The sequence below is a fragment of the Chaetura pelagica genome, unplaced genomic scaffold (assembly GCF_000747805.2).
Source record: "Chaetura pelagica isolate M959 unplaced genomic scaffold, ChaPel_1.0 scaffold386, whole genome shotgun sequence".
Lineage (NCBI taxonomy): Eukaryota > Metazoa > Chordata > Aves > Apodiformes > Apodidae > Chaetura > Chaetura pelagica.
This window is the reverse complement of record NW_009953703.1, coordinates 818,380-833,627: the sequence shown is the minus strand read 5'-3', so window position 1 is coordinate 833,627 and position 15,248 is coordinate 818,380. Positions and strand designations below refer to the sequence as shown.

The window sequence follows — 15,248 nt, the reverse complement described above, 5'->3', positions numbered from 1 at the left end:
ATCATGCTACGTGTCCATAGTGAACAATAAGGGCAATGAATTCCCTTCTCAGTTTTTGGTTTATGTTGGTTTTTGTTCTGATTAGTGAGCTGAACAGGCTTTACTGAGGCCAGAAAACAAGTACTAGAATGTCGTAGGTGAAAGAACAGCTTCAATTCTGAATGCAAACTGGCAGCAGATAATTGGCTATGTGTTTGTGCAGGCACATTCTAAATTAAACATCTGAACTCTCAACTAATACAGATCAATATAATGATGTCAAACATTGATCCATTTCTTCAAAATACAAAAAGTCAATCCCCCATATTCCATATAAACACACATGCTTACATATATATATATATCCCCTGCATATTAAATATTGATTAAAAAATATAAAATTTCAAACAACTTAGAAAATATTTTATATTAGCATTCTTAAAAAGTCTTATAAGCAATGAACCAATATTGCAACACCCTTTCATTCTGCATTAGGAATAGGGACAGCTTTAATCAGCTCCTCAGATTGCTAGCAGCCCCACCTGTGGATAATGCAAGCTTGCATTTCTTATTAGAAGAAATAAACTCTCACTAAATGGATATAGCAGCTATTATTATCTGGAACATTGAAAATACAGTGCATTACAACTTACCAGTACTAACACAATTCTCTCCATCCTTACTGAGCTTCCAGCCTTCATAACACGAGCACTTGACGGTATTTTTATGCTGTTCACATACTTGACTACACCTAAGGTGCTTGGTACAGTAATCCATAATCTCACAGGTTTTGTTGTCTGTACTGAGGCTGAATCCTGCAGGGCAGGAGCATACAATTCTTCCTCCAGGAACCACTGAACATTGATGGCTACATCCACCATTGTTAAGGGAACATTCATCTGAAATAACATGGAAAAAACACCCAACATTAAGGGCCCAAGGCTTTTCAGTTACATTGCATATTCTTAAAGTCCCCAGGTCAACTCAAACACATACAAGGCCTCTAAAGGAGAACAAACTTAATTTTACACTCATTAAGTAGTATTTCTTTTAAAGCTTCATTAATTTGTAAGTATTTAGCTTTACAGTAATCTTTCAGGATTTTAGAATTGCAGTATACACATGTATACACATTTTTGAAGTTTCATGCATATGATTTCAGCCACTTAAGAATTAGAGACTGTCCATATGGAGTCAGCCCAAAGATTATTACAGGTCAACCATCTTCAATGGTGACCAAAAGCTGATGCACACAGAAATAAGCATAACCTTCCCACACACTTCCCTTACCTCCAGCCACTTGAACCTGAGGGGAGATGGCTCCAACCCTTAGTCCTATGCAACTACACCCCAAATAACTTGTCAAAGAAATAAGATTTTAAAATCAGGATTTCTCTCTCTTCCAGTAACAGCTACAAGAAAATACTACTTCAGCATTCCCTGTGTCAGTGCCCTCCTATTACATTCTGCAAGTAACTCATGGTTTGCAAAGCTCTCCTAAATGGATTGAAGGTGATTTGTGAAACCTTTAAAGCATTTGAATTAAAAAAGCATGATAACTGTGTCTGTGAGAAATTCTGTGACCTCTGGGGCAAAAAAGCACAGAACTACTCCTCACAGTACTACTGATGTCCAGGGAATCAATGGGAGGGACAATCTGATCCATTGTTACGCTGGAAACTAGGCTTCACTTCTATTCCTTTTTAATCTATTTTTGGTTTTAGTTATTTTGCTTGAGTCTCACAAGCCTCTTTGCTCATTAGTGCTAAAGTGTATAAAATATAACAGTCTTCTACGGAAGAATTATTTCCTTCCCACTTAAAAAGAAAACAACCCCCCCAAAAAAAACCCCAACCAAACAAAACACAACAAACAAACAACTCAAATCCCTTAAAGCTTCATACCCTTCTTCTCACAGTCCTTTGTACACATTTCAAGTTTGGGTTGTTTGCATTCAATGTTTTTAATCATGATAAAAAGGGTTAAGCTCCTTTATGTGTCTAACGTGCAAATGCTTTGCCCAACATTTGTCCTTCAGTAAAATAAATTACATTATGCTAGAATTTCAGGGATTAACCTGTAGTTCTCAGAAAGGACTCTCTCAGGGCTACAACATAATCTTAACATATTCCTGAGGAGCACTGAAGATCCCTTCTTCCAGTACATTCTGCAGACCAACAGAGCAGGCAGTGTCCAGACCCCTGCCGTTCCCTGCAGCATCTGTTGCCCAGCCAGTGAACTCAGCTCCTCTGCCAAGCCTTTCAGATGACTCAGTACAGCCCCGTGCAGGGTCTCCTAGCACAGATAGATCCCAGAGGGTGAAAAATGCTTGAAAAAAGCTCCATATGTTTTGCAACAAAGCTGGAGATTGTAAAACACTTTATGCAAAGCAAAGTCACCAGGGAGAATAAAACCGTTGATATCATAAAAAAGAATTGTAAAATCACCTAAACTTTTCCTACAGCCACATTTGAGTTCTTATCCCTAAACCATAACTACAGTACAATACTATGCTATTGTAAATTTTTTAAAATCTATTATAAAGCATGTGCAAAGATAAAAATAATAACTAAATTAGGTTATCTGTTATACTTCTGTCAGATGTATAAAATTATTTTCATACCAAAAATATTTTTTTTTACTGAATACAATTTTGCTGAGATAATCTATGTTGTCTGACATGCCATGAAATCCTTTCAACACCACCCTTGAGGAGCCACATTAACTCCTTCTAGCCATCCCAAAGCAGTTCTTTATTAATTCCTATACAGCCACTGACAGGATTCTATCAACTCAAGCTTTTGTAGTTTGAGACAACTGCAAATTAGCTTAAATCCTTTCACATATACCACAGCCTTTTAAGCTGTTAATTTCCAAGAGTATTTTAAGTGGTCAGGAAACTAAAGACTCACGTAAGGAACTAGGTTTTCCCTTATTTGAAGAAGCACAAACCCAGCATGACTTCAAATAAAAAAAATCCTCACAAACGCTTCTGTGATAAAAATTCAGTAAGATTAACACAAGAACTGTTTCTTCAACAGGAAATATTCTAAGAGACAATACCAAGTATAATCGGGAAAATGCATCTAAAAGAAGTACCACAAAGATCGCCTTCATCAGATCCATCGGGACAATCTCTTCTCCCATTGCAGAGCTTCTCAGGCTGTAGGCAGATGGAGGTATCATTAGCACAAGGGTATTTTGGTGGTCCACACATATAGCCCTCGCAATTATCCTCATCAGACTGATCCTCACAATCAATATCGCCATCACATAGCCACGCTTTGCTAATGCATCTCCCTTGGAGAAAAGAGACAAACACAGGAAATCAGACTGGAAGCAAACTTCAGGGAAAAAACCTTCAGTGACATGACATTTGTTTATTATGCTTTTCTACTAATAGCACTTTCCCTTTAGATGAACAGAGGGAACCAGCTTGTACTTGTACTCTGAAGCATCACCCACATCAGTGTTGACAGTCTAATTTTCCAAACAGCATCAATCCTAATTATTTCTATGCTAAGCAGAACTACATACAGGCAGGACATATCCTCACAATCTGTTGAGTATATCAATTTATACAAAGATGTTTTCTTTATTTTTTATTTTAATATCCAATTTTCATCTCTCTTCCTTTCTCTTCTACTCAAACATGTTTCCAATGGAGCAATATTTCAATCCATCAACTTCTGTTAGTGAGAGTTTGAGAAAAAAAAATAAATTTTTCTTGGAAGTATACAAAATACATTCCCAGATTATTATCAGCCAAAATACCTACAGTAGATGAAACTTCTCACACTATTTCAGTTTTATCAAACCAGGGTTCAGATAATTTCCTTCACTCCTCAAAAGGGGAAAAAAATATTCCACTTTTCTGCTAAACATCAATGTTTAGAGATGTAAGACTTTCTTGATTGAAAAGTGAGCTAAGAGCTTTAAAAAAACATATGGGTATTAAATTAGAATCACACAAATCTGAGGTTTTAATAGACTGAAAATGACCAAGACTTTGAATGCTACCACTTATGGGGCTGTGTGGGTGTGCTTCTTTCTCAAACTATCTTTCAACTCCAAAGCTTAAACTTGTTAATTGCTACCTACAACAAATAGGGGCTAGCTGTTAAGTTTCATAACACCTGGACAGAAGTGGCATGTAGCATATTAATATTGATCTCCAATTAATGAAGAGATAACAGGTAGAACCGTGACTTATTGGAAGCTGATCTTGCACTGTTTCTGCCTGTAAACTATTCAGGTAGAGAAAAATCAGGCTGGAATTGGTAAGATGATCCCAGAAACATGTAGATTCCTTGAAAGCAATGGTGGTGGATGCCCAGGGACTGGAGACTGATTATGACTTTCTGGGGGAAGCAAGACATTTGAGTGTGTGAAATAATCAACCAGGGTAAAAACCGTATCTTCCTGATTCTTTACTACACCTCAGTGACAAAGCCACTACAGGCTGTCTTTTACTCCGTACTACCCACAACACGGCTCCATATTAAACAACCTCAAAAGAGATTCTGTACATTTGTCCACACAATGTAGCAAACAGCCCTAACTGGAACTCTACTGCTTGCAATAACACAGTAGGAGATTTCAATTTCCTGTAAAGTAAATATTTGCTGGATAGCTTAAGACTAGTGTAATGCTTTTTATTTGATATTTTAGCCTACTTTTAATAGGAAGGGTGCTGCTGTCCTCACAAAATCTCAATGGGTTATAATATAGTGAAACAAGAACCATGGAAAAAAAAAAATAAAATAAAATGCTCCTGTATCATCTCACAAGGCAAATGTGAGATTGCTTTCACCTTTGCTGAAAAAAAAGCAAGATGTGAAACTTCAGGATCATACTACACTGTGTGTGGTTTCAGACAAAAGAACATAATTGCCAGTGCAAAATCACCTAGAAAACTTAAACATGGAGCAGTGTCAACTAGAATGAAAAGCTTTTACCATTTTCTATAGTGGTCAAAGTTCCAAATATCCTCCCACTGAAAAGAGAGTTGCACAGACACAAGAAAACAAAATTTTATGCATATTATGTCTGAAGTTTATACTTACACACAATCACAAATGTTTCAAAAAAATGTCCATGTTCATTAGCTTGAAATGATTATTGATTTTATGTATTATTATAACACAGCAGTAGAAAGAAAGCTAATAAGAAACACGTATGTCAAGCAAACTAACCAGATCCCAAAATAAACTGATGCTGCTTCCAGCAGAGCTCCTAATCTGTTTTTTAATGTCTTATACATACAACTGTTTAGAAAGGAAATCAGTTTTCCTGCCTTTCTCCTAGCTGAATGAACACATATTTTATAATAAAAGATTCATCTTCCACTATGATAGCTATGACATGTTCTTAAGTAGAATATACTTTCAAGAAGTTAATCTTTGCCAAAATTTTAAATTGACTAATATGACTGTCTTTAAATAATTACTTCAAATTCACTTAAGTACTTTTGCTTTACTGCCCGATACTTAAACTCACATTTTTAAAATAAAATTCCATCATTAACTAATTGCCTCAATGGGTATATCTGTTCTTTTCCATAGTTTTTTTTTTGTGTAACACAGACAAAATACATGTAAAGTAGTGAAACAGAAGTTCTGAAGCAAAAAGTATTCAGGAAAACCTGAACCAAATGCTTCTCCAACATTTTTTTATTTCCTGCAAATATTAGCAAGTACAACAGAATTAACTTTTTATATCATGTTCAGTCTTTGTTGGGATACTGAGCACAGGAAGGTTTTTGACTGATTATAATTTCAGCTGTAGGAAAACTGCCTGGGTGCAGTGTTAATTGTGTTGTTCCCTCTTAAAGTTACTTCTTACTGCCTAAAGATGGAATGCCTTCCTAACATGTAGAATGGACTCAGTCTCATTCCCATCTAAATGAAAGCATGTTCTAATTTGATATATTTAACAAAATAGGATGTTCATCAATGACACCTTGCTTGTCCACTATAACACACCTGAGACTTAGACTGAACTACATTGCTTCAAGAACATGGTCACTTCTGGTACTTAAAAGGTTGTTGTAGAAAGGAGATGTTTGTAAATGTCCGCTGGATGAGACATAAGATAAAATTTCAGGGCCTAAAGAAGATACCTGTTGTTGCAGAAAACAATGATAATGTGAACTGAGGATAAAAACAGTATTGGAACAACATCTATACTTTCCTAGTTTATTTGCTGTGATGGTTTCTTTTTCTTTAAATTTGAATCTCAACTGAATATGCATCTCCAGTCAGAAATGTCAGTATTCTTAATTACCCTTATGTTCAAAAGTAGTTGTACAAGATGTGAAGCTATAAAGATCTAAAAGTGAGAGAGGAAACAGAGCAGGCAGGAAACTATTGGAAACAAGGCTTATAACCTACATCCTTTCCACTCACCCTTTCAAGTCCTCCAGGCTTCCCATTCTTATGTTCTTACTAAATCTGCTCATCTTTTACAACTCCTCTCATGCCATGTCACTGCACAGTAACTCTTTCCTCCTCATCAGTCCTCACAGGATCTGTAGGACAGCCGTATCAATTTCCTCCTCTCCATCTTTCTCAAATACTCTTCCTTCCCAGCCTTCCTCAGTATCATCTTCTCTACTTGTCACACTTCAAAAACTCATACCTTGACTTACATTCCCCATTCAGGCCGTACTAGTCCTGCTGCCCTCCTCTTCCACTATCACTGCAATTACCCCTTGATGTTATTTCCTCTCTATGTACATTCCTTAGTTTCCATCCCCAAAAAATCACACTTTTTACCATTTTTAAAATCTAGTGTATTGTTAACATGAGGAAAAAAAAAAAGAAAGCACAGAATAATAGGCCACAGGGTACCATTAAAAATGGTAAGATAGAAACTTAAGTGCTTCTTGAAGGAAATATAAAAAGCAGTCAGTGTTGCAAATACACAATACAGTTGAGTTCTACTGCTTCATAAACTGAAGTATTCATAGCTGTTTTGCATTTGTCTTCACAGAGATACTTGATTATGATCATTAAAGTAATTAGATGACTTTTTAAGTGAGATTGCACAGATTCCACTGTTCGTCCAGTACTATTAACTCCAAAGTAGGAAGATTGAACAAAAAATTGTAGATTTATGTAGTTCATAAAACTGAATTGAAGTACATGTCTGTAATAATTTTTGGAAGGCAGACTCAGAATTTAAAATAGGAAGCTGGATCTTAGTATAATTAAATTGAGTTTAGTCTAATTTAAAATAATCTAATCTAATTTAAAACCAGAAAATAACTGTCTAGCCATAGCCCAACAGTAGTCAATCTCAATCAGGTAGTTATTGCATCTCATATCCTACTTCTGTGCAAACTCTAGTATATTTTTTGTCATGTAACACTACAAATAACGGTGTGATGTTCTCAAAAAAATTAGAAATGTCATTCTGAAATCTGTTAACTCAAGTGCCCTGCAGCATTTTGGCTCACTTTGGACCCCATGCTCAAAACCTGCACAGGTTGGACAGTTCTAGTGGGACCAACCAAACTACTAACATTTGAAAAACATAAATTGAAAAGTGAAGACATGCAGGCAAAAAAGAAAAAAACCAAACACCTATTTGTTAATTTAAAAAATGTGGCTAAGGAGACACATGACAGAAATCTTCCAATATTCAAAAGATCTTTATACCAGTGAAAAGATAAAAACAATCAACTAATCTTGCAACAAAGATTCAGATTAGTTCTTTGGAATAAAAGTTCCATTAGTAGAGGCAAATTACTAAAAGGCTGTTCATATAAATTACAGAATACTCTCTATTGGCTATTCCTAAGTGTATAGAATATAGAATATGCTGAGTTGGAAGGGACCCATCAGGATCATCGAGACCAACTCCTGTCCCTGTGCAGGTCACCCCAAGAATCACACCAGGTGCCTGAGAGCATCATCCAAATGCTTTCTGAAGTCAGGCAAGCTTGGAGCTGGGACCACTTCCCTGGGGAACTTGTTCCAGTGCTCAAACACTCTCTGGGTAAAAAACCTTTTCCTGATATCTAACCTAAACCTCCCCTCATTCAGTGGATGTGATGCTTTATTGCAACATATACTTCACTAGGCAGAAAAATCATGTTTGGCTGAAGGCTGAGAAATGCTGTAATTGTAACATGACAGTCATGACTGGGCCTGTGACAGATTAAGCAGAGCCAACGACAGGAAAGACCCTGCAACTACTATTCACAGCCATAAACCAAAAAAGAATCCAGCAAAAAAAAAAGTGGGCAGTAACATTTCACTATTACTGTTCTCACCAGCTGTCATTTCCCTCAAAACATCTTGGCTTTTTCACCTCCTCCCATACACGTGCCTAACAAGACCCATCCTATTCTGTATTAGGAAATCAGATGCTACCATCTAGCAACAAGAGAAGAATGAGCCAGTTTCTACTCATAGGAACAATTCTCATAAATGTGGAAGATGGACAGTATTATTTCTTTAGAATAATCTGCAGAGAAAATGTTGCTTATTCTGAAATCTGAGAGGCTATTTCTCATTAAGCCATTATCACTCAATTGTCCTACTACCTGGGATTAAATTGAAAAGTGACTTAAAAATTTGCTTTTCCTGTTTTATGTTCCAATGTATTACCAACAAGTCTCCTCCAGAACAGCAGTTTTCCTCCTACCAAGGCAGATGGAAGGAAAACAGTGAAAGAAAAAAAATAAAAATAGGTGAAACCATCACAACTGACTCCTAAAGTGCTGGCTCTACAAAACCAACAAGCATGAGTATTTTCCTCTAAATCAAACTCACATACCCTTGAATTTAGCAAATGTTTGATGAAAAGATATATTTTTGCTATATTTATATGTGGCAGCCAGAGAAGTTGTATTTCATCTTGTAAACTTACTGAGTTACTGCCCTCCATGCACACAACTGTAAACACAGATAAGTGTATAAAGAGGCAGCATAGTTTGAGATCTATTTCCACATTTTAGGACTAGGAAAAAGTATCAGAAAGAAGTGTATTCCTTATGTCAGACTCGTATCAGTCTATTTCAGCCAACAGACCATTCTATCAATGGTAAATAATGTCTTTAAACTTACTGAAGCTATTTCCTTTTTCAGTTGCTTGTTATACATATATCTTTATGGAAACTGCAAGAACACAAAAGGAAATGTTTCGTATAGACAAAATTCAGTAAATGCCCTGTTACTTCTATGGCCAAAGATGGAAAATAGAGGAAAATACCTGGAGTTGGAAGGACTAAATGCTACATTTCAGTATTTGGTTTGACATAATATGATACAAAGCAGTTTCAGCTGTAAGGAATCTCAAAATCTACCCATTTTATACGGTAAATAAGAAAATGGGTTAGAGGAAGTATATTACTATTATTTTCCTGGTAAAAGTACAATAATAACATCACCTTGGTAGTATTAAATAATAAAGGCAGTGTCCAAATACTAGATAAGTGATCAAGTCGTAGAAACAGACAGAAAAACACACACAAGGAGTAAAAGAGAACAAAACATTTCTGCAAGTATGTACCTGTACTCTTGCAGGAGAACTTTGTTTTTTCATCACACAGTCGTATAGTTCCATTACAGCCTTTTTCATCACTACCATCTTCACAGTCCTTTTCTCCATCACAGCGCCACAACTCAGGAACACAGGTCCCATCAGGACTGCACTGAAATTCCTTCCCATTGCATCTTCCAGGAGAGGGAGTTTCTTAGAAAAATAAAAACAACATTGAAGAACCTGCTCACATGACTTTTTTCCATGCCAAGCTTACAATGACTAAGAATTCCCCTACCTAACCAAAGCTAAAATTAAAGTCTGCAAGTATCACACTCAAAACTCACAACTTCTTTTTAACCCTTCACTCCAACACAAGCTTCAGACAAGCTCTATTCGTCCTGCTCTCTCCCTTCTTCACCACAAATAGTAAAAGTAAATATTCATTTCATTTTTTTTGCACAGCTGTCAGACAAGAATGAATTTGAAGATGTAAGGAGGGCCAAGGCTGATCAAGTTTTCCTGCTTTGTAAGCCCTTCCTCTCACTCAAGCGACATTCCCTTCTTCTTCATTCTCCTCTTTTCCAGCAAGGTCTATCTCCTAGTTCACAAAAGGGAAAACACCTCTGTTCAAACTGACAGAAGTTCTGGCCCTAACACCTGCCTGATTTCTGCTGTTACAGCACTGGCAGACTAGCTGTGGCCTTCATTAATTCCACAACAAGGAACTTCAGTTCAGTGCAGCTAAGGAATCAGTCTTGAATGTTTCAAAACACAGTAACTATATGTTTTTGATTATTCACCAAATACTTAATTCAGTATTTTCTAGATTATGGCCTTTTCAGTTTTATCCTTGCCCTCCTTTTCCCAGACTGTATTTCTAATATAATGTACCTATGATAATAACATGTACTTTAAAGAAATTATAAACTTACACATACCTATTTCTACCAAAAAGTATTAATATCTTACAGCACTGTGTATAAATATGTGGTTTATTTTACTAAAAGTTGCCTTGTTGGTTTTCTCTTTTTATTTAAAAAAATCTGCATTCTGTCATAAATAAAGCAAGAACTAGTGTGCATCATGAAGAACAGGCCACAGAACTGACAGAAGCTGTGTAAAACAGTGCCATTTTAGAGACAGTGGTGCAAATCCCAACATAACATGGTATTGTATAGAAAGCTGTAGCAGGACTTCAGCTCTTAGATGGACATGAATTGGGTAAAAGTGAGTTTAGTTAGCTTAGTTTCAGATCAATTATTTTGATACAGGTAAGTAAAAATATTTTTTGCAGATATATAAAAATTAAGGACTTTGCATTCTGCTAATTCATCTGTTTGCATGAGGTCTGAAACTAATTTAGAATATAAACACATTAAAAAGAGTCACGTACAATTATTTTGTTGTGGAAAAGTCACTATGAGAAAAATGAGAAAAAAAATTTCCCTCATTCTTATCTGATTATTCTTTATCCTTTGCTACAATCATCCTCCCTGTCTCTCCTCACTCAAATAAATAAAACGTATGGCACTTAAATGGGACTGCAGTTTGTTAAAACTCTTTTTATGCTTGAGTAACACTATTGAAAAAAAAAACACAAAAATGTGGATCACACAAGAATTAGTGTGTTACTGCACAAAAACCCCAGAAAATATGTTAGCTTAAAGAATGCTGCTTACTCTATCTTAGCAGTATGCATCTCTGAAAAAGGACACACATCAGATTTAGCATATATCAGTAAAGTAAAAGTACAAAACATCTCTCAGTATCAATCCATTCTGTTTTCAAATGTACCCTTCTTCTGTGATTCACTTCTTTGTCACCATATTACATTTGACATATTTTCCATTCCAACCTTTACCAAGGTTAAAAGCATTTTCTCTTTTTTCACTGACTGAAGATGAGTCCTCTATTTATAATAAATTATACTCTGTGTTTATAAGTATTAAAATGTGAGGGGGGAAAAAAAAAAGCTAACCTTCCTTGCTACAGTTTGTTTTGGTTTCGTCACTGAAGTCTCCACAGTCATTGTCACCATCACATGCCCAATGGCTTGGGATACATCTACCATTGTGACATCTGAACTGATCAGCAGAACAGGAGTGAATGCAGCCTAGTTCATCACTTTCATCACCACAGTCATCATCTGCAAATATTAATTATTAAGATTATTTTAAGAGATTAAAAAAATCTGAATAAAAATGTAAGGACAAAGAGATATTTCCAAAAAGGCAACAGAAAATAACACTGAGTTAAGAAAATAGTGTGTTTACTGCCCACAGGCATATGGTAAAATTATTTCAAACTCAAGTAATTACTTAAATCTAATTTACCAACAGCACTTGCCTCTGTCACTTTGGAAGTCCAAATCCTTACAGTTATTCACGGACACCAGTAAGCATGAGAATGCTCTAGAATGCTCTAGATTTTCTTAACATCTTCAGACTTCCAAACACAGTGGTGTTACTTCATTCTCAGTGTTTAGTTAACTTAAACAGTTAGCACTCACACAAAGAGCTTCATATAATCCAAAATCAAAACCTGAAGTAAAAATTTCTTTTCAATTATATTACATTGTTTTCATGTCCTTGTGACAGTGCAAGGTGGAGAAAAGGCAGCAGCACGTAAGTAATGTAGCTCCTCGTTACTCTAATGTTGTAATCATACAACAATCTTAAGGCAATTCCCACAATTTGATCATGATCAATTCTAATAATATCAAATGCTATGGTGGATGAAGAACCAACTCAGGTCAGAACTGGCATGGCATCACTCCCACCTCCCAAGCTCTGAGAGAAGATTCATTTGAACAGCTCTCATTCAAACATGTACTCTTCCAGACAAAAGAAATAACTACATGGCAAAGCCTTCCTAGCCTTCCCTTGATGGATGCTAATTGTAAAACTGAACTTGCCCACAAACAACAAAAAAATCAGGTATTTTTGTCACTGGAACTATTGTTTTCTAAAACCAGAAAATATTTCCACAAGCCACAGCTTAGTTCTTTTTTTTGTTGTTGTTCTTTTTTTAAATGATGAAATTTTACATCACACTTCATTCTACAAAATACACTGTTTGTAACTATTACCATATGCACTGCGTAATTCTTTATATGAAGCTGCAATATTGCTGCTTTCTAGGTCAGGTCAGTAATTTAAAACCACTATATTTATTCTCTGATCACTTACCAGTCAAACTGGCAATATCAGCCTCTCAAGGAAAGCATCAGTATCAAAGCAATATCTATGTAATATCTACTATATTCATTTGAAATATAGAACACCCAATACTTGCCTGAATCACAGAGCCACTTGCTGCTAATGCATCTTCCATTTCTGCATATAAATTGAGTTAGTGGCTCACACGTTGGGAATTCTGTAAAAGTGTTAAAAAATAAGTAAAAACTATTTCATGTATACCCTCTTTAATAATCCACCCTCCTATATGCATAAATTATACAGGTTTATTGTATCCAACATTTGCACTTGCCAGATAATTAATCTGGAGAGGGGAAAAAAGGTGAAACACCAAAAACAGAGGATAAAAGGGCTTTTAACTGCAAATACTAGACCAAACCTTATCCTTCAACACAGAGCACTGAAATGCATTATTCTGTCTCACATGACATGGTCCTACATTCCCATCAGATCAGTGCTGTCTTTGCCACTAAGCATGCTAACATTTACAACTAGTTATAGCTTGACAGCTGATACAAACCCATTTTCATAATTTTTATTTGTATTAAAAAAATTACCTAATTGCAATAGCACTGCCAGTAAGAGACAGGAAACGGAAGACTATAAAATAAGGCTGAGTACCAAGCAAACGAGTTGTCAAGAAACAAAGTTTTTAAAAAATCCAAAATTAAAGTGTCGGTATTTACAATTGTTTCCTGCAAGCACTTCAGTACAAGTAGTGGAAAACTGAGAGAATATCCTTAGAAGAGACTCATCTATATTACACATGGAAATTTGTTTTTATAATTGCCTAATATATTTCACAGAGAACAGCTTTCATTTTCTCAGACTTCCTTCTTTTCTAGTGAGGTACTTGCGTTCTTACAGTTAACATGTTAAACAGTGATTGCACCCATTCTGTTTGCAAAACAAAAGATCTGCTTTGCAAAACCTGCAATTCATAGGAAACAATCTGAAATTCTAATCCAAGTTAAAAGGAATGAGGAGGAGCCTAAATTCTCTATACAGACTATCAAGATTATAAGATACCTCTCAGTAACTGATACCTAATGCAAACCAAGGATGACAAGAACAACCTGCCCGAAAAGCACTTTGAAGGCAAGTTTGATCCTCACTGAAGGGTTTCACGTTGCAGGTTCCTACACAAAACACCCTAAATTAATCAGAAAGGTAAAAAATACTGCATGGTCCTGTCAGCCACACCAAAACTGCCAAGACTACAAAAAATATCCAAGTGTATTCCTCATTCTGTTGCTCTAACTACCTTGTTCCAAGTGTTGTTTCAGCTTCTAGTGTTGTTTCAACTGAGATGACAAACCTGAACTTCATAAAGATTTTGAAAATTAGGCCATGTAATTAGTACTGATGAGTTTTACAAACCTTTTAAATATGCCACATAGCATTTCCTTAGAACAATAACTGAAACAGTCATTGACGTCAATGAATTTCTGACTTGGGTTTGCCATTTCTTGCCATCTTTGCTACAGAAAATATTTCAAAGCTAATTCAAAAGCCTTTTTTTTTTTTTTTTCTTTTCAGAAGACAGTTTTAGCTTAAAAACATCAATCCAAACAAGCTCCATCAAATACTGCAATTCAGAGATCACCAAGAACATTGTAAGCCTGAAGTGAATATTCTGCTTCAACAAAGAAGAGGGTAGGAAGAAAAGTTAACACTGATGACAACACTTTGTCAGTTACTCCTAGAAAGTGTTTGTTTGTTTTTCTTAGGGGAACAAATTACAGTGAAAACAAAATTCTGCTGGAGACAAATAACAGAGATGTGCAACTATAATGGCATTTAGCTACAATATATGCCTTATGTTCCTCAAGCAAAGCATCTTTTAATTTTGCTTTTTAGCTGCTCAATAATTTTTTTCACAAATTTAACTCATACATTAAATGTTATTTTTCCCTTTTCCACACATGAATGTCTTCATTACTTTATTTTCTTTATGTTCATTTGTCTACCAAAGACCTGTATAAGGGGACAGAAACTAATTAAACTGAATTGTGATTATCCTCACCACCATGACTAATGTCCTGATTCTCAGCCCACCAAAGTCTTCCCAAGGATGTTTTGCAGTATCTTCAGTGTTTGCTTCTCATACCCCATCCTCCACAGCTCCCTCTCACATCCTGGAGGCCAGGCACAAGACTTCCCCTCGCTGTCCCCCTCATCTCCCCTTCCTTTCCTATTTCATCCTGTAGCTGATTCACAGCCTGCCCTGTGCTGATTGCCCTGCAGACAACAGAAGCAAAAAAGGTGCCTCCTAAGCTCACAGTGAAGTCTCTCCACATTGTAGGCACCAATCTCTTTTCTCTCTGCTGACCAGCTGACTTGTGAAAGCTCCAGTTTTCTTGATACTTCTTTCACTCTTCTGCTAGTGAGTACTCAAACAATGAACCAATAGAGGGAAACAAGAAATGACCACAAGTCTTGCTTCCTTTAGGAAAGCAGCAGAAAAACAAGGAGGGTCTCTTTTCAAATCTTCTTCAGAAATGTCATGCTTCTTTGTAAATCTAGTTTTATTTTAAGGAAAAGTGTTTCATTATAATACTGGCATCATCCTTCCATTCC

At 36.0% G+C, this 15,248-nt stretch overlaps 1 protein-coding gene across 1 annotated transcript in view; it reads right to left on the bottom strand.

The window, feature by feature from the left end:
• Window positions 1-15,248, bottom strand: part of LRP1B (low density lipoprotein receptor-related protein 1B) — a 671,221-nt gene that overhangs the window by 198,292 nt on the left and 457,681 nt on the right. Inside the window, exons 19-23 of the mRNA XM_010000387.1 lie at window positions 12,766-12,846; window positions 11,450-11,617; window positions 9,499-9,681; window positions 3,079-3,279; window positions 633-878 (exon numbers count right to left, since the gene is read on the bottom strand). Of these exons, the coding sequence (XP_009998689.1) occupies window positions 633-878; window positions 3,079-3,279; window positions 9,499-9,681; window positions 11,450-11,617; window positions 12,766-12,846 (879 nt within the window). The remainder of the gene's footprint in view (window positions 1-632; window positions 879-3,078; window positions 3,280-9,498; window positions 9,682-11,449; window positions 11,618-12,765; window positions 12,847-15,248) is intronic.